At 40.7% G+C, this 25,819-nt stretch overlaps 1 protein-coding gene across 7 annotated transcripts in view; it reads left to right on the top strand.

The window, feature by feature from the left end:
• Nucleotides 1-25,819, top strand: part of RALGAPA1 (Ral GTPase activating protein catalytic subunit alpha 1) — a 5,382,632-nt gene that overhangs the window by 5,228,166 nt on the left and 128,647 nt on the right. For all 7 annotated transcript variants that reach the window (XM_044074134.1, XM_044074135.1, XM_044074129.1 and 4 more), the window contains one exon: nucleotides 15,819-15,943. In XM_044074134.1, the coding sequence (XP_043930069.1) occupies nucleotides 15,819-15,943 (125 nt within the window). The remainder of the gene's footprint in view (nucleotides 1-15,818; nucleotides 15,944-25,819) is intronic.

Here is a 25,819-nt window from a genome sequence, read left to right as displayed (position 1 = left end):
TCATAGCTACTAAAATACCTTTGGTTAAACAGCTTGTGCAGATAAACTTTAATACAGTTCCAACACAACTAACTTGTAGCAACTATGCTCCAAATAGCAGTCATATAATGACTTTTATCTAACCTTTCACACATCCAGGCAACACAAAAAAAATGACAAAAGTAAAGCAGGCTCCAAAATATCCAGAATTCATCCAGCATTTCTAAAAAGAACAGCCCATCCATTATTTCTAACCGCTAGTCTATATTTTAAATCTTTCTCTTAAAGTGGGAATAGTTCCATCATAATTTTAAGCATGCATATGTAATACCTCTTCCTAAACTACCATCTCCTACCAACTACACAATTTCAAACGTGTTGCTAATCTCTGTCCATTGCTAAATGTACCCTCTTCAGACCTCATTTGCTGTCATTAGCATCAGACATGGTGTCAAGCTGCAGAGAGGTAAGTAGCATTTTACACAAATTTTTTGCCAAGTTGTTGGGACTTTTTGGTTATCTCCTCTGCCTGACTTCTTGTGGCCTTAGATAGTCTAGCTTTGATCTTTACACTGAACCCAACTAGGTCAGTGCCAGGCACTGGTTTCTCTGACTTTTTTGTGATTCAAAGGATACTGTGTCCAGCCATCCTGCCTTGGTGTTTGATGTTGTAGAGTGACGGGGGTTTCTGTGGCCAAGTCAGATCTATCCCAGTCCTGTTGCCCATCTATTTTTTTTCTGGCTCGCATCAACTTACTCTGGAACAGCCTGCCTCATTACTCCATGAACTTTCCCTTGATAGAGGGTCTCCCGCTTCTTTCATGTCTCCTAGCACTTTCCCTCCATGGGAGTTCACTTGAAGAGCAGATGTAAGTGGAAGCATGTGGACCTCCCCGAGGAGTTATTCAATGAGGGATACCAACCTCAGTTGAGGGGAAAGGTCCCCAGAATCCCCCCTCAAAGACACCTCCTTTGGTTACTTATTGAAATTGATGAGACAACATAGGGGTGGACCACTGAAGCCCCTACCCCTAATGAGTAACTATATCATGAGGCTTTGGGAGTGTGTCCATCCATGTCTTTGGTGGTACCTCCAGCAGATGCTGTCTTTGACCTGGCATCCCAGAGTGCTTGGAGAGAACCCAACATGGTAGAGCCAATCCCCATAAGCGAGACAGGGGACTCATCACCCGAGGGTAGACCTTCTTGGAGCAGTAGTGCAGTAGCGGATGCCATTGTGGTTGTAGCCACAACCAAGAAGGAGATCTCAAAAAGATCTGCAGTCTGCTCTTTGAATAAGGAGTCTGAGGTGTTGGACTGTCTTGGTCAGCCTTCTTTTACATTGTGGGTGCTGACCTATTTAGCTCATCTGACAAGGCTCCATAATTACTTGATTACAAGCATGTCAAAATAGAGTTGTACACTATGCATTCCATCCCCAATGTGTATTTTCTTTTTGAATACTGCAGGTGGTATTGGCCACACAGCAGGCACTGGCATTACAATATGTCATTTTGCCTGGATGCCCTTTTGTAATTTTGTGGACTGCTTTAAGTTGGTGTTTCTAAATGGCCTCTGTTATGATTCCACACTGTTTGGTCCAAAAGTCAAAGGAAACTTTTACCAGGGGTGAACAGGAAGGGAAGACAATGCCATTGGGGTGTATTTCTCAACCCCTCAAAGGTCCTTTTCCAGGAATCAAAAGGGGAAAACATCTTTTTTTTTTGAAAGTCACAGCAGTTCATCCAGGGCAGTTCTGGTGATGGTAACCTTCAGATGACACTGCCTCAGGGCAAGGGTGGTCCACAAAACCAGGGCATCTGGGACCCCTTTTCTGAAAGACCATTTTAGTGCCACTGAAGTGTTGTTTTCCTTTTGTGATGATCTGTAGGTTCGACTTTAGTGCTTTTCTGTAATATGAATAGCTAATGTGCTTTGTACTGGTGTTTTCTTTTTTTTTTTTTTTTGACATTTAAAATTTCGATCACTCATATTATACTCGCTATATGTACATATGTGGTAGCATAATGTCCTTACAAAACAGTGATTAGTAGACACAAGCATTCCCACTTCCCCTGCCCCCCCCCCCACAATTGAACAAGTTATTCTAGCGATGTAGAGCAACCTCATTTCCATTGTTGTAATTGTGTGTGCACCATTGGAACATGACTGGTGCCTGAAAAGGTGAAACAGGTAGTTGAAGGGGTTTTGGCCTTCCCAGGTTGTAAGGGTAAAGGAGAAACTGGTTAAGACTGTTAGTATAGCTTATACAGTTGACTGTCATATGGCTTGCAGAAATGTTGACTGTGCTAATGCTATGGCTAGTGAAGCTTAAATGAGTGCCTCACAGGATGGCATGGATGACGTTCTGCTTCATCTGAAAGGAACTTAGGCCATGCTGGATGCCACTTTTTGTGCACGTCTCCTAGACTGAGGACCTTTACAAGAGGAAGCAATCCCTGACTTCACTAGAGGGTCTGTTTGATTCCCCCTTTTAACCCCCATAAAATCCCATAACTCTCATCCCCAGTGTCATCTTCTAGGCCTGACCTCCTCCCAAAAGAGATGTGTCTGTACAGACACTTTCCCCAAGTGAACTGGTGACATCTCAAAGATTGGTCAGATTTACTGCCCAACACCACAGTCCCAGGTAGAGTACAAAGTGTCTGTTGGATAGTGGATCCATAGCCGGCCTTAGGCATAGGCCAACTAGGCGACCGCCTAGGGCGCCACTGTAGCAGGGGTACTTTTTCAGTGTTTATTTGGTGTAAGCAGACCCGGATGGGGGCACCAGGTGGTGTGGTGGGGGGCGCCATGGAATCCTTTTGCCTAGGGCACCAGTCAACCTAAGGCCGCTCCTGAGTGGATCTGCATTGATCTGGTCCTGTGCACTGTAATAATGTGTACTAGTTGCTGCAGGCATCCTTTTTTGTCAGGTCTTGAAATATTTGGCAAATTAAAGCTACTTCCATGTCCCCGTAATGCTGTGATTCTCTTATTGCTTCCAGATCTCAGTGCCCCTTCTTCAGCTCACACAGCTCTTGGAGAGCTCAAGCAACTAGACAGTTAAAAACATCTTTTTTATCTTCTGTAAGCATAGACATTTCCTTTCCTCATAAAAATGATTTTTCTAATATTTATGTGTACTTTTTATAGCTTATTACAGTTTTTTTTGTCATTTTACTTCCTAAGATTCAATGTTCTCACATAGACCCCTTTCTTAAAAAAAGTTCCTGTCCATTTTTTCATATTCAGCTGTACCTGTTGAAACAGATTTAACTCTTTTTTTTTTTTTTTTTTTTGTGTGTTGAGTTTGTTGTACTTCGGGGCATAGTATATCTCTTCCGACCACTTATGTGTTATTCATTTGTACTGATAGTGAGTGTTTACCTGTAGTGTGTTTGCTTTTCTTTAGAGTGATGTTATATTAATAGTAACAGGTGGTCAGTGTCCTTTTGCTGTCTTGCTACTATATCTGGACTATTTTGTATACTGTTTCTTGTTAGTCCTCTCACTGTCTGGGTCACAGGTGTGATATTAAACCGACTCAAGCTTTCTAGATTAGCTCTATATTGCTATTGTTTTGGTGTTATGTTTTATATTCATAAGGAGAAGGCCTTCAGCTTCTCAAAATGAAATAAATGTAACCATAAGTTGCTTCCTGTGCACACACATGATCTGTATAATGTGCACATGAGACTAAAACACTTAAATGCTGTGACTGCACTATTTGTAAAAAAAAGAAGAGAGACAACAAAAGACTTTAAGAGAATGTCATTTCTGATTTAGATTCTCCTGCTAAAATGCCACGGTATGTTTTTACTTTCTCCCCGTCGTAAGCAGGATCTTTTACTGCCACATTCATGCACTGAACAGCACAGCATTTGGAGCCATCTGAACCTGTTAAATCGGGTTCTTCAGACTCTGCTCTGAGGGGAGGACTAAGAATATTCTCCTCAAAGCATGAGTTGTTGAGATATTTGCTTTCTTGACCAGCATCTGTTTTATCCATAAGTTCCTCCAGCTCTATACACGGTTGAATGGGATAATATGATGACAGCATTTCTTAAGGCCGAGTTGGAGCTTGGTGTTATCTCAGCCCCTTCTGTTTCGATGGTAGCTAGAGATGATCCATGGCCCTCCACTTTTTTGTCTATTTCCACGGGAGCTGTTTAGACACCAGAGGTTTCGGAGCCATTTATAGATCCTGTGCAGTTTCCATTACCACCTGTGGTGACCTTTTCTTTGGTGCCAAGTCCCTTGTTGCCATTGACTTCAGCGCAAACTGTTTTGATGCTGACAGTTGCTAGGGTTGTCAGGATCAGTGCAGTGGCATTGATGCTGATACTGACACAGACCCATATGGGGCCATTTTTATTGTTGACACATTTGGTGTTTTCATCAGTTCCAAAGACCTGTGTGTTGCTGGCAGCCTTAACTCTGATACCAGTGACTGTTGGTGACATTGCCTCAGCGTCTACCTTGGCTTCGACTCAAGCTATGATGCCAACTCCTTCACTGGTTGTGCTGTTGGCATCAACTGAGAAGTTGCTCTGAGGAAACTCTTGAGGATTATAGAACTGGAAAAGACACCTGCTATAATGGCTACACCCACTCACACCAACGCATTTGGTGCTTTGCGCTGATCTCCTCCTCTCTTTTCCAGCAGGACCAGGTACAGGAGGGGCATTGGAGATGCAGGCAGCCTGGGAAGATCTCTTCGTATGACTTCTTGGAGCTATTCCCCTCCATGTGTACCCCATAAGAGGGCTTGTGAAAGGAAACACCTTGACTCACCACCTGAGTCCCCTACTTCAGACATATAGCTCAACAAAGGGCAGACTCCCCCCGCCCCCTTCAGAAGATCCCATGTTTGTGGAAATCATTGAAATGATGCACCAAAGGGAATACTGACCTACAAACCCACAATCTCATTAGAGAAAGAGATCTTTTAGGAGAGCATGTTAACCCCACAAAAGCTTGGGTGGTCCGTCTCCCTGAGAGTATGTTAGATTTAGTTTGTCATAGAGTATGTGTGGATGCACCTGACATAGTGGATGCAATCACCAAAAAGCCCAAAAGAGTCTTTCAACCCCCAAAGTACAGGCAGCACTAGAGCAAGTATCCCTTCTAGATTCTGTTGTCATGTAAGCTGCCATCAAAAAAGAGACACCAGAAGATGCCCCTGTGATTATTCTGCCTGATAAAGAGTCTCAGACCATTGTTTACCTTGGAAAGTGGGCATATGTATCTTGTACTTTTTCAATAAGAACAATCAATCAGTTACTTAATGCTTATGATAAGATTTCAGAGAAATCTAGTTGGTAAGACAGTAGAAATCATGTTTACCTCTTGGAAATGTATATATAAACAAGTAGAATCACAAATGGCTACTATGAATATCATAACTGCCCTGTCCATGCGACTACTACATAATGCCACATAAGGAGTAGTGAGAACAACTAGGTCAGGTATCAGCATGAGGCAAAAGGTCTAGTTCAGGCTTACAGTTTTCACAGAACAGTTTATGGTGGCATTTGGAAATACACCATATACTAAAGCCACCTTATGTGGACAAAAAGACAAGGAAAGATGGCAACAAAATGATAAGGAAGGTAAGACATTCACTGCTGTTTTGGTTAAGTTCTCAGCCCCTTAAATGTTCTTCTCAAAGAATCAAAGGAGAGCAAAGAACATTTACTTCATAATATCTTAGCAGACGCAGTGCCATTAGTGCAAACACTTTTTTGGATGAGGTGATTCCTTCAGTGTCCAACATCCTAGTGGCAGGGGTTTCTTGGACCTTCCCCAGAAACAGACTGCAGAACCCTGAAGTAGTGCCCAACTCTTTGTCTTTCTCTCTTTCTCTCTTTGGAGGCAGTTGGGGGGTGGGGGGGTTCACATCTCGCTGCACACCTGACATGTGGATGGCCATATGAGTAACATCTAGTTGATCCTTGTGCACATGCACTGTACTGTACCTGCCTAAGTCCTCCATCCAAATGATCACCTTAGTATAAACCTGGAGGACAGCTGCTGTCTCCGTAGCTATCTGTGTTACTACCTACTTATTTCTATAACACGATTAGTCTATTGATTTTACTTCCTACTGTATTTTTTCTTCTGTTACTAGAGAATTGTGTGATTCAACGTATTTGTGTTTACACCTTAGGAGGATAGTATTCTTTCAATACTCATGATGAGTTCTGGAAGCAGTAAGAGCACCAGAGCTGTATATGAGTAGGGGAGGAGTTCAAGCTTGCCAGAGATTTCAAGAGCTGCTGGGGGAGGAGATGTACAATGAACAGTCCACTTTATTACAGTGTATGGATGAGAATCAGCCAGATCTGTCTTTATGGTAAGTACATAACTTTCATTGTTATAATTTGCCATAGTTTGGAGGGCATTCATAGAAGACTGATGTGTTCTTGATAAGATTGTTTTTAGCCTTGTATTAGAGCTTTTAAGTCCTCCCTCAAAAGTAGACCTTTGCTTTAGAGACCAAGCAATCTCTGCAGAGGTGTTGAGACAGGTCAGGCAGTACTTCTCATTGGGACCATAGATGCTCTCATTCCTTTGAAATGATGTCTGGGATTTTACTGCCAGCTCTTCTAAGATTCTAAAGTAGTGGTAGCTTTTTATTTTGTCTTGAACCTTAGTGACATCAGCAAGTATATCTAGTATGTCAGGTTACAAATGATGACTTAAATGGAGGTCATGCCCCTGCTGCTGTTGGGTACCTGCATGGTGCATTGCACTATGTTTACTGTGCTGTTTTTCACTATGTGGTAGAATTGTGCTTTATTCTGAATACTCCCTGTATATATTCTGCCTCATCAGCAAGCCTACTCAGTGAGGTATACACCTTAAAACATTGAATCCAAGACTTGCAGCAGTCTGAATTGCTTCCATGAAGCATTAAAGCCATTGGTGGTTGTACTGCAGTCTGTTTGAGACAGAACTGAAGAAATGGTGTTGGATGGGGCTTAAAAATTAAATAAATTAATGCAAGAGGAGATTTGATGCTGTACGACGATACTTTTTTTCTAGAAAAAATATTAAAGTGAAACTTTTTCTTGACTTTGTTTGAGTTGGACCTTGGCTGCCTGCAGATGTGACCATTTAGAATCCTGTCTTAAAAAACATGCAGGCCAGCGGAACCACTTGACAAGTTTAAATGCAGGACAGAATAAAAATGCAATCAATGGTCGTGTAAAGTGGGACGAAATCCCTTTTTGTTCTAATACCATAAACTGACTGTGAAAACGTACAGTCTAATGTATCTTAGTGAATCCTAGTAAAGAGTATCAATCACTGAACTTGACACCATGATACTTTACTAAAGACTGTGTGGAAGGGATCACATGACATGGGCACACATGAGCTCACACAGATACACACGCGCACACACATACACACACACATATTCCATTGGTACATATACAAACAGAGTAACTGTCATCTCTGTATCACTGCTGGACAGAGGCACAGCAAACTAATGGGTATAGTATTCTCATCCTAAGGGGTGGTGAAAGCCACACACACTCTGGCTAGGCTTATAAATGCCCTAGGGCAGATAGCCTAGTATGAACCTATGAACCTTAATGGCATACTAACTACAAATCACATATCACTAAGTGTGTCAAGCCTAGCTCAGAAAAGTTAGGTTAGCTTTTTCTGATATGTAAAAGTCTGAAGTTTTGAAAAAGAGTTTTACGCAGATTTGCAACTGGTATAATAAACACACACATAGGATTAATAATAAATCATTGACTCTATTTTAAGTGCACCAAAATGCTTTGCAGAAATAGCAACAGAAAAGGTTTGCTTTATTGAAAAATACAAGATAGTTTTTTGCTTGGATGCAAGGTCTCTTGCACCGCAAGTGGGGAACTGCCTCCCTCACCCTGCATCTCTTAGTATAGTAACTCTGAGTCTATGCATCGTTACAGTAAGAGAAAAGATGCTTACCTCCAGAGGTCTAATCTCAAGTGACTAGTACTGGTATGTACAACTAAAATGGATTTGACTATTAACAGTCAACTGTTCTCATTCCAGATAAAGCTGCATCAATAATATTCATGTATTACACATGCAATTATGAGCATTTTGTTACATTGATTTTGCTTAGTAGTTCAGGACTCACTCATGTTTTTGTAATAGATTTGTGTCTGTAATATATATGGATAAGGATTGTCAGTTTGTGTACACTGTACCATTTATAATCTCATTTTATAAGAGTAGTAACAGTGGAGATTACTTTTGCTTAAGTACCTACTCCTAACCTGTAAAGTAGTGCTGCATTAAAGAATGTTCAGAACATCTGTAAATGCAGTAGGCTGTTGACACTGCATCTGCTGCAGAACAAAATGTGGTCGATACTTAATTTTTAAGCACTACAGGTTGAGAGGGTTTAGAGTACTTCTCAAAAAGGGCATATACAATGTTATTTGCTTTACATCTGTTCAGTTTTTCCTTTGCAAACTCCACTGTGCTAGATGCTTAGGGCCCTACTGAGTTATTGCAAAAGTCCTGGGAAGCTGGATTTCTCAGTTCAGAAGCTGCAAGATTTGTTGACAGCAGGTTCGTTCTTCATGATAATTGTATGATGCTGCCTGCTGCTCAGCATTTTGATAGCCATTTTCTAGATGCTGCGATGAACTGAAATGCTCTCCTCGTCCCCTCCCTCTTTGTAATGACATATTCAGATAAAGTACGGTATGTTTGAATGAAGAATTAGACATGATCTTGCATACTTTAGGAGCGCTGAGCTGTTGTAGCAAAGCAAGAATAATGGTATGTGTGTTCTGCTATGCAAATTTTATCTTGCTTCAGAATTCACAATTGATGTACCTGCATTTTTTAATATACCCTGCCTATTTCTGCCCCCATCCACTAAATGGATGAATGTTGACAATGAGCATGCATGCATGACTGTTTATTTCTGAATGTTACCCATGTCATCTGTCCACATACCAGTCATGGTTATAGCCACTCTTTCTATAAATCATTGTAGCTAATCTTTCAGTTTCCTTTCATGACCCATTATAGTAGCGAATGAATAAATGACTGTGTAGTACGGCTAAACTTAAATTCCTTTCTGTTCTTTCATTGAATGCATGTTCTGTGTTCATAGATGCTATCTAGATCTGAATCCCCACCATTATCCCACATTATGCCCCTCCTAGACCATTTTATGTCTTTTGTCATGTTAAAACTTGAAAGTAATGCAACAGTATCTCTACAGCCTAATCAGTGCAATCTACAGACAACAGCTTCCACCCTTGGCTGTCACTGTAGCTGTCCTTTTAACCTTACTCATTTCCATTTTTGTAAATGAGTGGTCACAGAAGAGCATTGAATTTGCTTATAGCTCCTGCATGGCACAGGGCACTGCATCCCAGGCAGTGGAGATTCGATCAGTGGCCCCAGCCCATAGAGGAGCAGGCAGAAAAGAGAATAAGTGAAGGGGTATGGCTCACTCGCCTCTTATAGGGTTGGGAAGGGTTTGCCTGCACTTGGGCACACTGGATGGTATGCTTTCCCCTGGGGGAAACGAGGTAAACCGCTGCTTTTGGTGTGAGGGGAGAGGCAAGACTTCTTGGAGGGAATGGCCCTTTTAAAAGTGAGGGGGGGGTGTCCCAATGACAGCCCATTTCACAACTTTCTTAGACATGGTATCAAGCATATGCAGTTATAACTGGGGAGAAAATACAGTAAAATATTTGAACCACCCCTGATAACTGTCAGAATTGTCTTCTTCTGATTGACCCTTGCCTGGTGATGTAGAAAGAATGGGCCAGTTGACCTGAAGAGAGCAGATGTTCGATAAGCAGTGATGGCAATGACTGAAAAAAAAGTGAAGTTGCTGTCAGAGCAGAAGATTTCAGAATGTCGGGAAGTTAAGTACACATCTGACAGGCCTCAAACATGCAGCCCTTCAAAATGTCTTCAGCCTTCTACATTATGTCATCCACTTGCTTTTTTAGCATATGTGTATCTCTTTTTCAGCTACAAAGCTGATGATCATGTAGCTCTGTAATGCATTTAGTGAAAACTCCATGTCCAGCAACTCTTTAATCTCCTGAGACATCACATCACATAATCTGACTTTACGATATGCCAAATCAGTAGCTATGTCTTGTAGTCGTTGAAGCACAATGTACAGTTATGTGTTGTATTGCCAAGGGATCCATTTTTGGCCTTCACCAGACACCTAAGCAGTTCTTGTACACCTTCCTGGTGGTTAACCTTATCCCCTTATGATGTAATCTCATATAATCAGCTGGTTACATATTTTGGAAAACAGAGCTCCATTGTTAAGCTGCCATCTTAGTTGCCAGCCTCATAGTGTCCCCAAGTATACAGCATGTTCATAATTGCTTATACTTCACCAGAAGCAGGTCTACATCTCACAGAGGAGGATAGCCTCTCCATTTGAGAAACATGGCTTAATTTAAACAGTAATTTGTCTTGAAAAGATGTCGGAGTGGTGATCTGTGAGCCCTACCTGCTTGTCAGTAAGAAAACAAAGTACCCATTGCACTCTTGCAGATGAACATTGCATTAAAAAGTGCACATATTTTTTTTTCTGGATTACTTACATGGTAGAAGGCATTGCTTTAGGTCTGCTACCATTTTTGTTGTGTGTAAATCATGGTCACCACATTATTATAGCTGTGTGTGAACGTATACATTACATGTATGCTTAAATTCCATGTTGTGATGCGGCAGATGTCTAATTCAACCAAGCCTTGTTGCTAGTTGGCTGTGAAGACTGAGTTTCACAAAGCACTGCTGCTTACTGTTGGGAATAATCTAAAAAAATGTCCTTGTTTATTTCACTTCCCAGTGTCCTAATGCTGTCCTGTAGTTCTATATTTTCAACAGTACTACTTATGGTCGTATATGCATGATTTAGGTATATAGAACTTTTCATTTGGTAGAAAGCTGTTTATTGTTTGCGCATTACAGAAGCAATTGATTACTGTTTGAATGTTAACGCGGTAAGCTTACTCCGTCTTTCTCTTTTAATCTTCAGCACTCAGCATAGAAAAGTACAGTCAAATCTTTGATCTTAACCAAGTTGTTACATTTTCAACAAATAGGCATCGAGAAATTCAGCTTTCTAATGAAGCAAACCTTGAGAGGTGAGTCATATCCTAGGATCATAGAATATACAAGCCAAATGAGACATATAGTCATGTACACATTGCCTGTACCCACCCTTAGTCCTTTCCTGATTTTTCCAAGGAACAAAAGGTCAGTCATACCAGAGGTGAATTTAGGAATAACCATCCAATTGTATATTTTTTTAAATAAAGGAAGATAGTGTGTCATATCGCTTGATTTGAAGAGGAAGTTTCTTCCAGAGAAAAGGTAATTGCCGAGTGACTAATGTAGTCTCCCCACCTTGATTTATTTACTGAAGCAAGTTCAGATCTCTGGTATTAGTTTTTGCAGGAATGTTTGATTTACAGAGAAATAAGTCTTGGACTACCAGATCCCTTATAGCCCATCATTTTCATCCATTTCAGAAACATGCAATAGCTTCATTATGATCAGAGAATTATCATCATAACTACTTGTAATGCATGGAAATTCAGCCTGGTCTATGTGTTACCAGTTAGAAAGTATAAGATATCTATGTGCTCCACAGTTTTGAAAGCTATAACAGACGTATTCCTTCCAGGTATGTTTCTTTGGTAAATGGACCTTTAGCTGCTTCAGTGCTCTAAAAGACAGAGGAAAAAAGAACTGTAGAAGCACAAAGTGTTTCACATCTTTGAAAGGTGTAACACACTTAGCACTAACAGACAATGGGTAGAAGTTGTGTATCTTTAATCTTGCTTAGTCTTCAAATGCTGTAATACAGTTTGAACTGACATGCACAAAAAGACATGAGGCAGTCCACTCTGTTTCTAAGTGTTTAAAGCTATTTTAGCTTTTCACTGTTGTGTGGTATATAGTGTGTATGTCCTAGTGCATGACTAGAGCTTATGACAGAATGTGCTTAAGAAATTTGTCTTTTCCCTGAATTTTGAGTCTAACTGCATTACTCCATCCTGTACATCTGCTTTTCTGATAAAACTGAGTATCTGTAATAGGCAGATACATACTTAGTAGCTTGAATCCCTGTTAAACTACACCCCTAACAACATTGCTCAATCTCAACCTACATGCAAGTTTTGTACCAAGTGAATGGAGAACAGCTGTAAGCATTCCCCTGCATAACGGAGGACCTTCCATAGACCCAGGCAGCTACAGACTCGTAAGTTTGACCAGCCTCATTTGCAAAGCCATGGAAAGACTTGTCATGGAACTAATTAAAACATGATGAACGGAACCTCAAAAAACTGGACCCATGTCAGTTTGAATTCATCAAGGGCAGGTCATGCTTATTCAGCCTAGTGAATTTTTTTTGAAAAGGTCACCAAAATGATGGAAGAAGTCAAAATGTAACACACCACATATCTCTACCCGGCCAAAGCTTTTGACACAGTTCCCCACTCAGGCATAGTAGAAAAGCTAAATAAACTAGGAATAAACCCATATGTCACCCTCTGTATTACCAACTGGCTCACAAGTAGGACACAGGTAATCAGATAGGGGAATTTGCCTCCGCAAAGAGATCAGTCACCAGTGAAGTCCCTCAGGGTTCATTGCTTTTTGCCATCTATTTTTCTGAAGTAAAAGTCAATGCCAAAAGGCTCTAGCTGACTAAGTTAGCAGATGGCTGCAAGCAAGTTATTGAATCCCCAAATGACTTGGCCACCCTGCAGGAATGTTTGTCCCAACTAAGGAACTGGTACTGAAGTCATGGACTGAAACAAAATTCCCTCAAAATCCATTATTGTACCCTTTGGGAAGTCATCCGCCCCAGGGAACTACTACATTGACAATATGCCCCTGAGAATTGACCCAGTTGTTTGGAATTTGAGAACATGTGTAGGCACTGACCTAACTTTTGACGAGTATATGTTCATTGTGTAAGAAAGTACTTCTATAGTACATAACTTATAAACAGCGGGATTATGCCTAGATTTAGGGATGTCATTGTCTCCATTTACTGAGCCCTAATTTGGTCAGTCATTGAATGTAATGCCTCCTTTGGCATGTATCTGTCCAGACATATGCAACAATAATGTCTGTACTTGGATGTCAGCTCCAAGTTGGTGATGAAGTAATAACTGATGCTGAGTCAGTATCTAACACTTATATTGATTATTTTGTTGGACATGGAGTTGAAATAAGTAATCAGAATTTAACTTTGAATATGTTTGGTGACTGCCTGGACATATTTACACTTAGGTCTGATGCATTGCATGACATGGCTAGAAGCACATCTGCAGCAGGGCATGAAGGTATTAGTGGATTATTCTTATGTTCTATTATCAGAGATATTTTGCCTTGTTTGTGGTATTTGTTTCAAAAAATATGACAGTCAGGATATGTCCCACCAGTCTGGAAATTGGCCTATATTGTTCCTTTCCAAAAAAAGGTGGAAATGCTCATGTTGTTGAAACCTATAGACCAATTAGTCTTATGAGGCTTATTACTAAATGTTTTGAGTGAGTGTTATCTCAATATGCTATTAGTTATTTAGGTGGTAAATATGATTTAACGCAGCATGAATTTGTTGAGTGTATATACTGTGGAGCTAATTTCTTAGTTTTCTATGAGCACTTGTGGAGGGCCTTGGATGATGGGAATACAGTAGATGGTAATATGTTTAGATATTTCTTAAGCTTTTAATACTGTGCCCCATTGTAGCATGCTAGGTCTATTAAATTAAGTATTAGCAGATATGTTAAGTGGATTGCAAATTGGTTGGATGGTAGGAGTAGTGGGGTGAAAATTGGTCATTATTTTTCAGATGAGAGCTTGGTCATTAACGATGTCGCACAGGGCTCAGTATTAGGTCTTTTACCATTTGGAATTTTTATGACTAGTTTTTTTTTTTATTATAAATTTTGGCTGACAAAATATTCTGATGATGATAAATTTGGCTTAGTTATCTCAGACTTATTCAGTCAGTGTTACAGGAAATGTAATGAAGTTTAATATTACGAAGACTTGCATTATGCATTTTGGTGCGAAGAACCCCAATAATCCGTATGTACTAGATAATATTGATATCCAAAAGGTTAATGTTATTCGGGATTTGGGTGTAAAGGTAGATAAGTTAAGTCTTAATAATCACTTGTTGGATATCATTGGAAAATGTTATTATGAAATAGGTAATGTTTTCAGAAGCATTGCTAGTAAAGATAGGACTATTATGCTTTCCATTTATAAGACTATGGTGCGACCGGTTATTGAATATTGTGGGTCTTTCTGCATATATAATAAGATGCAGTTAGATAAACTAGCAAGGATTCAAAGACATTTTACCGGGAGAATTCAAGGGATGGCAGGGGTAAACTATCGTAGGACACTTGAGGTATTGTCCTTGTACACAGTAAAATATAGATTGGTCAGGGGCGACTTCATTGCTATGTATATAAGTGCTTTAAAGATTGTAAATCTGAGAATTGTGTGAAAATATAAAAGAGTGCACTCACTCCATGAATACCTGAAATAGTAAATGCTAGGGGAACAGTATAATACATAAAATATCTATATGGAATAACTCTCTTTATTGGGAGGGCATATGTATGGTGGAATAAAATTCCTTTAGGAGTGAGGAAATCAAAGACTACTGGATCTTTTAAACCCAGTTTGAGTTTATTGGTGGGTTTGAGGGTTTTTAACACAGTTTTTTATGGTGGCAAGCTTATTGAAGGGTCTGCATTAGGCTTTGTGCTTGATATCTCTGAACATCTGGAACACACCCACAGAGATACCTTACTAGAAGGATAGAAATCCTAAACAACATGTCCTACATAGATTGACTCAAAGCCCTGTCACTATACTATGTATCCTACAGACTGATAAGAGATGACCTGCGTCTGGCATACAAGATATCTTCCGATCCATTACTGATGGATTTAATACACATCTGCTAGTCAGATGGCATCAGAAATATTTGTCCCAACAATCTAGACCTTTTCTTCAACATCAACAGTAGAGTTTGGAAGGACAGGTATGTCTTGCAGAGGCTTTGGAGCAGACTCCCCATTCACATAAAACAAAGTTCATACCTGTCCATATTCAAGCACAACTTAATCTATAGATGGGAAACAGAAAATTTACCTGACTGCCTCCATTAAAATAATGAACAGAGGTAGCTCCTAAATGCTTTATCTCATGCATGGGTCCCCTTAAATTATATCTGAGGTATGCTCCCTTTTATTCTCATTAGGGGTAGTATTATAATTATCATCCTATTTGGGATGGGTTAATCAAATAGGATAGGTTATTTTGAGTACAAAAAGAGAAATTGACAAGGCTTAAAGTAACCTGCAAAGGCAGCTAGCCTGGTGACTCATGCAGAACGTCTGTTTCTTAACTACTACCTGCTGAACTTAGAACCTTCTCGGTGTCCTGCATGGAATGAGGGTTGAATCATACAGCCGTTCTCTCTCAGGTGGAACGTGTCAGGTTATGTAACTTGTACACGTTGCAAGCCAGGTCATTTTGTTGGTGGTTGTATTATAAAGTAATGCTGACTATTTTGTCTGAGAAAGCCACTTACAGTAGGTTTATATTACTCCTTAGAGTCAAATGAAAGTTTACACAGGACAAAACTAATGACTATAATGTAATTTATCCTGTAATAATTTGTGTTTGTGACTAAAAAAATACATTATTGTGCTGTAAACACAGTATGTTTTTAAAAAGCAGTAATAAATAAAGTCATAGTTTCTTCTAGGTTTATCCTTAATTCTTGTTGTTAGCTATGAAGAAAGGGCACGTTACCTAGAAACAATTATTCAGCATCATCTAGAACCTACAACATTTGAAGATTTTGCTGCTCAGGTGTTCTGTCCAGCTCCTTCACAGTATTTACCAACTGAAGCAGGTAAGAAGAGTTGTTATTAATCTGTTTGTTGTTGCATTTTATTGAGGTATCACTTTGAAGATGGTACCACAGTATGTATTGTTAGCATAAACGACACCAGTTGCATTGTGCAGTAATGTGTAGGTTTATTAAGTAGAGATACATTTGTTGCTGCATTGCAGTTTTACTGAAGTTATGGTTTAGCTAAGTAAGTGTGCATGTGTGAGGTGCAGACATATGATTTTCAGTGGTAAGCTTGTCATGTAAATGGTCATGTTCTTGGAGCCTTTTGGTGGCTTCACCTACTAATCCTTGCTGCCATTGACTTTACTTCAGTTTAGGAGTAGATGCCTCAAGTGCTTGCTTGAGCTGCCCTTGACAGACAGAGTTGTTGAAGCACATTGTGATTGCCAGGATGCCTTCTGAAGTACTGCAGCCCTGTCTGTAATTTGGCTTCCACAGATTTCAGCCTTCATTGCGCCCCCCCCCCCCCCACCAAAGGGATCCTGTTCACTGGCTCCATTACTTGCATGCTCTCATCCTATTCACTCTGTGTTGATAACAGCTGGGCTTCCCTGGGCTAGGCAAGTAACCTCTGGTCCATTTATTCATGTCCAGGAAGTCATATTGGCTCCTCTATTACCCCATTGGTGGGAGTGTGGAGGTAGGGAAGCTGGTCAACTTGATGGTCCCCCAGAGCAGCCTTCTCTTCCCTAAACTGCTGCAGTCTCACCATAGCTGTCTGGTCAAGAGACGAAGCCTGCAGGTTTCCATGCACACTTCCTCTTTTCTTGCACAGCAGAGGAGTCCATGCCCAATGAGGCATGAGCCCCATGTGGCTACTCCACCTGGAATAAACACCTAGTCACTGCTAGATATCACCAGTCCCGCAAGCCTAGCAGACCCCCCCCCCCCCGAGGATGAGCAAGCTGGTGTCATCCACTTAAGCTTGTCCTCCCCAACCTCATTCTTCAGACACCTGTACTGCTGATTGAACATGGGTCATCCAGGCTGAAATCAGGTCCTCATCCCCATCATTGTTGATCTTGGTGTAGTTCTCTAGTTCCTTCTTTCCCTGTTAGTGTTTTATTGGTTTGGTTCACTCCAGCCGTAAGACTCAACAGAGATGGTCCTTCTTGTAGATATATAAGAAATGAAGTTTTACTATGGCAATTCACCTACTCAAGTGGACCTTCCTTGGTGTTCAGAGATTCTAATGTCCCTTTGTGGGTAGGCAGTCCACTTGACTTGCATTTGAGTGGGTTTCCTCTTTAAGTATATACTGTATATTACATAACAATGAGCGTGTCAACATTCCATTGCTTCTTGATGTGTAGGAAGGGTCTCACTAGTTAACTAAGTGTAGGATGAACACTGTTATTGTAGCTGACACATGATGCCTGTTTGAGTGTCATCATGGACACAGATTTGTAGTCAGTTGCAGGAATTTAGAAGGAAAGATGCTACTTGTTGATTGGGAGAGAGGAATCATAGATCAAATGATAGTGTATAAACATGTATGTTAATTTTTGGATATAGAATGGTGCAGAATGGCAAATATATTTTTTCTCAAAGAGTAGCTAGGTATGTCATTCTTAAAGCAGTTTATTTAAATTTTGCTTCACTAGATATGGATATGTTGGGACTGTAACATGGCATTATATTACCCTCCATACCCAAAGAATGCTCATAAAGTGAGGCAGATCAAGATTCAGAGCATTTTTTGTAACTGGGGCAACTGCTTACTTTTTGCATGTACTTTGTTTTCTGGTTTCTTTCAATTTGAATGTTTTTTTTAAATAATTGGTAGAATGCACACTCTGCTGTCATGAATATGCTGCAAAGCTCCTGGAATGTTTGTCCATATGTCAGCTGTACTGCAAGAACATAGTTTTATGAGGACCTTTTGCATGCTTGTAGGGTACACTACTACCAGTACTCAGACCACCAAAAACTGTAAAAAAGTACTGGTCCAAATGGCACAGAGGTCTTGAAAAATAAAATAATGAAACACGTACTTAGCGTACACCTTTTATTTAATGCTTTCATCCTAAGACTTCCTCAGAACGTATTACAACCTATTGCTTTTACTAACAAATATATGTACCCCCCTTAATACTTTTACTTAGTACTTTTTTGCAATGCTTGTAAGATGTTGCTCTTTCCCCATTATTATACAGCTGTGGAGTTACTGTAATTAAATAGTAGTGGCTTGATACTAGGGTAACTTGCCCGTTGCAAAAAACACAGTAGCACTGTATTACAAATGTCATCTGCAGCTTCATGCATTAACAAATATCGCACACTTCACAGACTAAAAACACTGTATAATTGGTGAGTTGATTTTTTTTTTCTAACAATGCACGGCAAGTTAAACTTTATAGTGTTTTCCTGCATTATACCACTGTAGTTGACAAGTGGTTGAGAGTAACTGTAAAATAAAATATGCCTAAGTACTACTGATTTGCTATCTTACCAAGCAGAATTCAACAAATACAAAATTCACAAAAGCACTCCTAATGTACAAATTATGTGCAACTAACAGTCAAACACAAAGACAAATGCCTAATGCCACAACAGTGAGGCATCCTTTCTGCCTGTTCTGTATGTAACAGTCTAAGTAACTGTTTCAGCAGTGAATGCAGGTGTAGTAATAGGTTATATCTTGGATTAGGGCAACCTAGCTGTTTTTCCATCTAATTTACCAATAAAAAATGCAAGGGATACACTATCTCAGACCTTGACTGCCCTTGGCAACCAGCTCTTTTCCAAATGTAGTGCTGAAACGTCTCTTTCCTTATTTTAAAACCCATGTAAAACTGAAAAAATATTTTATAATGTTTTTGTGATAATGGCTAGTGCCACTCCCTGACGTTCTCAGCATACAATATACATGTGTATGTTATCCTCAGAATAGATAGCCAGTAGCAGGGGAGTCCAGCATTTGTATAATTTTATACCTGTTAAATGAAAAAGGACAAAACAGTCACCTACATACTGAGCCTACATCTTGCAGTATCTATGGACTTTGTTGTTTTCTATGTTAGTGCATGGTTTTAATTTTTGCAGTTGTATAAAGTGCTGTTTGTGTGGGACAGTCTTCCTGCATCCCTGCAGGTGCATCTTATTGGGGGGGGGGCAACACTTGCTGCTGCACATTCCAGTGTGTCCTAATCTAAACAGTCACCTTTAGATCCGACCACAAAATAATCACCTTGGAAATCCACATCCCCCCTCCCCTGCAAAGGTAACCACAAGGAAAAACTTCTCCAAAGCTAACTTTAGGCTCATAAAAACAGAGGTGGCTAACTTCACGGCACCCATGCAAATGGAGAATAGTTGCGTGACCCCAGAATCATACACCGATGCACTGTACGAACACGTACACAAATGCATGGATCTCGCCATACCCAATAGAACCAAGATGCTCTCCTCCAAAAAAGAAAGCCAGTCTGGTGGTCCCCTGCCATAAACAAACTCTACAACAGAAGGAGGAAACTGATGCAGAATAATGTGAAGTCCCAAGACTGGAAAAACTCCCTTATCAGCCTCAACAAAAAGTTGAGATCCCTCATCAAATCCCCTAAGACTAGCTATGAAGACAGAATTGCAGCAGATAGTAAAGGCAACCACAAGACCTTCTATAGTTACGTAAAGAATCCCCACGGCAATACCTAGATTTTCTCTGAGCTACTGCACAATCGTACCTCCTATACCAAGCCAACAGATGTTGCCAGTATACTCACTTGACAGATTCAGTGCCAACTTTACTCCCCCCTGCAAAGGACCAATCACAATACCAGTAGATTGCCATCACCCAGTATTACAGCTGCACAGGTTAAAACAGCACTGTCCAAGGCCAAGAATACAGCTTCTATGGGACCTGACAATATCCCTGGTTGTGTTCGACATGAACTACAGAGTGAACTGGCACCTCACCTGTGTGCCCTGTTCAATCACAGCCTCACCTCAGGTTTTGCCCCTACCGAATGGCGCACTGCTACAGTCATCCCCCTCCACAAAGGAGGAGCGACTACAGACACTGGGAACTATCGCCCCATTAGCCTGACGAGTCTGATATGCAAAGCTATGGAATGCATTATCATGGACCAAATAAGGATATTGGGAATCTCCGCACTCTGGATCCCACACAGTTTGGTTTTGTGAAGGGTAGATCATGCCTGCTCAACTTGGCCGACTTCTTTGAGTCAGTCACCAGAGCTGTGGATGAAGGCAAAGTGGTTTATACAGCCTACCTTGAAATGGCCAAGGCTTTTGATATCATTCCCCACTCAGGAATCATAGAAAAACTCACTAAGCTTGGCATCAACCCCTATATCACTAGGTTGGTTGCAAATTTGCTCACAGATAGAACCCCCAGTGTGAAAGTAGCAGACACCAAGTCAAACTGCTGAGTAAGTCACAAGTGGAGTCCCACAGGGTTCGGTCCTAGGTCCTCTCCTATTTGGTATCTACTTCTCTGACGTCCAGGCCAACATGAAGGGACTCTGGCTGACAAAGTTCACAGACAATTGCAAGTTGGGAGTTATTATTAACTCCGTAAGTGATGTTGACATCCTACAGAATGGTCTCACTGAGACCAGTGACTGGTGTCAGAACCATGGCCTTCATCTCAATGCCAAAAAATGTGTCGTCATCCCCTTTGGGATAAACCCAGTTCCCATGAATTACCACATTGATGGTAGTCCACTGAATACAGAAGGCGTCATAAGAGATCTGGGAACACAGGTTGCCAGCAGCCTCTGTTTTGATCACCATATTGCCACTGTGGTCAGAAAGTCCTTCTGTGTGGCACATCTCATTACTAAGGGTGTTGCATCCATGAAGAAAGAGGTCATTGTCTCCCTCTAATCTTCCCGAATTAGGCCAATCGAGTACAATGCCCCATTTGGCATGTACCTCACTAGACACCTGCAACAACTGGAGAGTCCACAAAAGTACCTCACAAAGAGGATCCTAGGCCTTAAACACTTGTCCTATATGGGCAGACTCAAAAAACTCCTAACTATTCTCTGTATCATATCGCCTACTTAGAGGCGATCTCTGCTTGTCTTACAAAGCCATGTCTGACACAGCTGTGTTAGAAATGCTACATCTAAAGAAATCCCAATCCTTCTGCACCACACGTTCCAGAGACCTCAACCTCATTACCACAATTAACTGAACATGCTGGAGGGACAAGTTCATAACCCAGAGACTGCCCATGCTATGAAACAGACTTCCCAGACATATGAAGCATAGCACCTCGGTGGCTCTCTTCAAGAGAAATCTTGATGAGTGGATGGGAAACAGAAAATTCACCCCGGGGATAACTCCAGTGGCTCTACTCGACAGAGGGACTGGGAAGTATGGTCGGGTGGCACTATGCCAGGGTAATCCTTTGGCTAGGCTTGTAAAGGCTCCAGGGCCATTACCCTAGTACACACCTGTGAACCTACGTAAAGCAGATTACGGATATGATAGCAGCGTAGGATGGGAAATTTGGACATTAATTACATAAGGGAGTGATCTTGATTTGTTAATCTGTAAAAAAAGGAAATATATTGTCATGATCATTTTAAAAGTGAATTTATTTTTTATTAGAAGTTGCCGAAATATGAAACTAAGAAAGGTTGACTCTGTGGCACAGTGAGTCAAACCCTGAGTGACCCAAATGCCTTAGATTTGAATGTAGGCCTTCTGGACTGATAAAACCAATAAGGGTGAGGTGGTGTGAACAAGCAGGCAAGTCGCTTCAATTCCAGCATCTAGTAGAGAACAGATACGTTGTGTGCAACACTGATTGGTGTTGTGTGTTTGTTAACCTCTGCTGTGCATATGGTCATAAGCTCATATGCACAGGAGGAGTGCAAGTCCCTATGGTTATAATGAGGGTACATGCATCAGCCATCAGGGAGAGGATATTGCTGATAAAAAACATCCCTTAGCTCTGCATTATTAATAATGTAGCTTGGATGTGGCAGGGCCTTTGGGTAGCTCTGTGGCCTGTGGATCAATTGCATTTGACAATTGCATTCTTTGAGGCCACAGTGGAGGGTAAAAGCAAAGTACAGCACAAGACATCTTTGTGACACTGTAGATTATTCTTCCTGTAGTTGATCTTTTCTTGATGAGGAATAAATGGGCTCAAGACCTGTAGAAGGGTGTGGGATGTCCAGCTGGCCAGGAAGCAAACAGCACCTAGAAAACAAAATTAAGGGAAGCTCTACAAAAGGTGTAATTTCACTTTGTAGATGGCAAATATTGGGGAGGGGTTATAACACTTACAAATGTATTTTCAAGTGCCGGCTTGTTACATAAATTTTGATGCAAAATAGAAATCACTAAAAGAAGTATGAAAATAGGACATTGAGGGGAAAAAAAGCATGTTAAGGCAGTTTCAAAAATGCATGTAACGGTTTACCAGAAGGGAACAGCCACTACTGGGGAAGCACTATTGTTGTAAGATCCCTAATGTAGTTCATCATTTTCTCAAGGAAAACTTAAGTTTGTGTTGGAAGGACAGGGCCTGTGGGTTGATCAGGTTACCCTGAGACTTGCACCTTAAGGGATGCACAGTAGTTCATTTCTTCCTATTGGTGTTGGGGGAAAAACATTCTAGGCGTCCAAACTGTTAGCTCAAGCTGAGCTGACTAAACATATAGGTTTGGGTTCCAAGCTGTTCAGAGCTTTCCTGCTGTTGAAGAAAGTACTCCTCTGCAGGCTTTCAAGGATTGACCAGCAGCGGCCTTAGGTCAGCTGGTGCCCTAGGCAAAAGGGCTCCACAGCCCCTCCCACACCACCCAGGTGCCCCCAACCTGGTCTACCTACACCAAATAAATACTGGAAAAGCGCCCCTTCTACAGCGGCACCCTAGGCGGCCGCCTAGTTGGCCTATGCCAAAGGACAGCCATGGGATTGACCATTAGCTTGTCCTGTTTCTTTGATGGGTGGATAACTTCCCTTTGGGGAAAAAAAACTTTCATAGTAAAATATGTTATTTTGCTATGTTTCCTGTTTAGGAAAGTCAGTTTAAAGCTAGGAGTGTGTGTTTTAACAGACTGTCATGAGGCTTAACTGTGCTTTTAAATGGGAGGGCATTTTTCCTGTCAGTTTAAAAGTTGTTTAAAGTAATTGAAAATAATTTTTTTTCTGTGGAGACATTGTGTTTATTGTACTTTTTGGACCTGGCAAAATGTTTTGAAATGATTTTGCTGTGTTTTTGTATGAAAAAAGTGACTTAAAGAATTTTAATTTTTACTAGTTTTTGCTGCTTGTTTTCAGTGCACCATTTTTGTCTTAACCATTGAACAAACTACTAGTTTTGCAGTCAGTCCTTTTAGCCACAAAAGGAAAAAGTTAAGCAAACACCCCTGGCCACCACAGCAGGCTAGCACTTTGCCTCATCCTCAGCTGGGTAACTGCTGTAGACATAGCTTGTTCCATAGACCACTCATCTTTTTCCTCAGATCACTTTGGTGTAGCACCTACAGCCACTTTGGACCACAGATTAGCCATGTCCTCTGCTGCTATTGGGGCCCCCTCTGGGCAAAGGAGACCCTCTGTTGTTGGTCCTGGGAGAGGGAATAGAAAAGGGATCCCAGTTTAGTCAGAATGTTGTGCTCATTCCAAAGGGAGTTGCTGCTACAATTAATAACATTGTTGACCCTATTTTCCTGTTAAAAAAATAAATAAATAAAAATAAAAAAACGGAAACTGAATCTGTATCTACTCTTCCTCAGATTTCCTTAGACAGGAGTAATTTACTGGCTGTCGATAAGGGTTTACTTCAGGCTGTTGATCTTTACAAGGTGGCTTCTGGTAAAAGAAAGAGGAATACCTCTTTTCCTGAGGAGATTCAAGATTCTGAATCTGGACAGGAAGATGAATGGACAAGTGCAGGGTTTTCTCTTCAATTTTCTGATTCAGACTCTGAAAAGAGCTCAGTTTCTGATTCTCTGTCTTGGGGGGGGGGGTCTTTTTCTATGAAACTGTTTCCAGGATGTGCTAGTGTTTTCAGTGGGAGAACATTGAAGTTTCTCAGTTCCTCAGAAAATACTATGAGCTGTTACAGAAGGAATTTCCAGAACCTTTCCCCATTCCCCCCAGTTCTGTTAGCTGTGGAGGATGTGTGTATCACTGCCTATAATTTTTCTGACAGCCTGCTACCCTTAAAGAGGCAGATAGAATATATGAAGTTGTTCAGTCTTTTAAGCTTTAATACACTTATCCCAAACTTGGCCCAACAGCTTTAGTTTAAGTAAATCATACTGCTACTAAACATTTAGTTAATTACAAGCCGCCTCTCTCTGTCAAGGATGGGAAGATTATTGATTGGCAAGTATGCAAAAAAAAGTGTGTGTGTCTGCAACTTTGATTTTCAGAATTGTGTATTGCCTGGCTCTTATGTTAAAGTTTATTCTAATTGTAAAAGGAATGTTTTGTCTCCAGTTTTTTCGTGTGAGGAACAAATCTACTTTAATCAATTTAGTTTTTTTTTCATTGTTTACAGTGTGTGTGTGTATGACTCAGTTGATAACTTCTTCCAGGGGCTATGGCCCCTGGTACTGTTATGAGGAGGTTTGCTTGGCTGAGTTCTCAGAACCTCCCTGATAATGTGAAAAATTAGATTTTATATTCTTCTTTGAATAGACATTTAGTGTTTGGTTCCTCTTCTGCAGAGGTTATACAAAGTATAATGAATGAAAGGGGTAAGTTGATACAGGGAAACTCTAAGATTTTTCAGCCCTCCTTTTTCAAAAGTTATAAGGTATTCTGTTACCCTTCATCCAGTTTTGGAAAAAAATAAATAGTTTTAAAATGCAGGTAAACAGATGTTGAAGAAAAAATGGCAAGGGGTTCCAAAAAAAATTCAGGACCCCCCCCCCCCAAAACCAAGGACATCCCACCAAATTAGAATGACTATTTAAGGAAGCTTGAGTCCACCCTGGCAGTCCCATTTTCCTTCTAGAAAGCATGAATTTCTACTTTTCTCTTTGGCAACAGTTAGTTTCCGACAAATGGATTCTGAAGGTCATTCATCAAGGTTAGAGATGGCAGTGGAAGGAAATCCCTCCTTTTAATGGGGAATTCCTCATCCAGCAGACCTTCCCCCTCTCCATCACATGCTGCCCCAGAGAGTGATAGAGCTAGTTCCTCCATCTCAAGTTGGGAAATGTTTTATTCAAGGATGTTTTTAGTGTCAAAGAAAGAAAATGCTTGAAGACCAGTTCTGGCTCGCTCTTTTCAAAACCTTTTTGTAATACCGCCTAAGGTCAAAATGTCACATCATAACCTGTTAAAACTAGATTTCAAAAATGTTTGTCATCACATGCCTATTCATCCAGTCAGGCATTTCTTAATGTTTTGTGTATCTTGATTACATTATCAGTTCCGTGCCTTAGCCTTTGGACTGTCCATTGTACCAATAGTATTCAAAAAGTATTTAGCTCCAGTTATAGCTCATTGCAGGCTACAGGGTATCCACAATTTTCCAAATCTAGATGACATGCTTGTCTTTGCAGAGGCTTTTTCAAACTGTCAGGTATTTCTCACTTGAGTGACAGATCTCTTATACAAGCTTGGATTCTAAGAGAACATTCAAAAATCTTTTTTGAGCCATTCACACAGGATTGTTTCCCTGGCGTGTCAGCTAGACACCTCAGTTCAAAGAGCTTTTCTTCCACAAGAAGAAATAGATCTGTATCTGGATCTGTTTCTAAGGTTTTCCACTCAGACTTCAGATACTGTGAGGGAATACCTCAGGACATGGGGGGGTCTTATGGCATCTGTGATTCTCACAATACCCTTGGCAAGACTCCTATCTGAAGTCTCTTTGATCCCAACACCAATATCCTTTGTCTTTTCAAATTCTGGTGCTGGGGTTTGTCAAAAGAG

Source organism: Protopterus annectens, chromosome 6.part0, assembly GCF_019279795.1.
Source record: "Protopterus annectens isolate FY-2018-M chromosome 6.part0, PAN1.0, whole genome shotgun sequence".
NCBI lineage: Eukaryota > Metazoa > Chordata > Ceratodontiformes > Protopteridae > Protopterus > Protopterus annectens.
The sequence above is the reverse complement of the archived record's forward strand: the minus strand, read 5'-3'. Positions and strand labels throughout refer to the sequence as shown.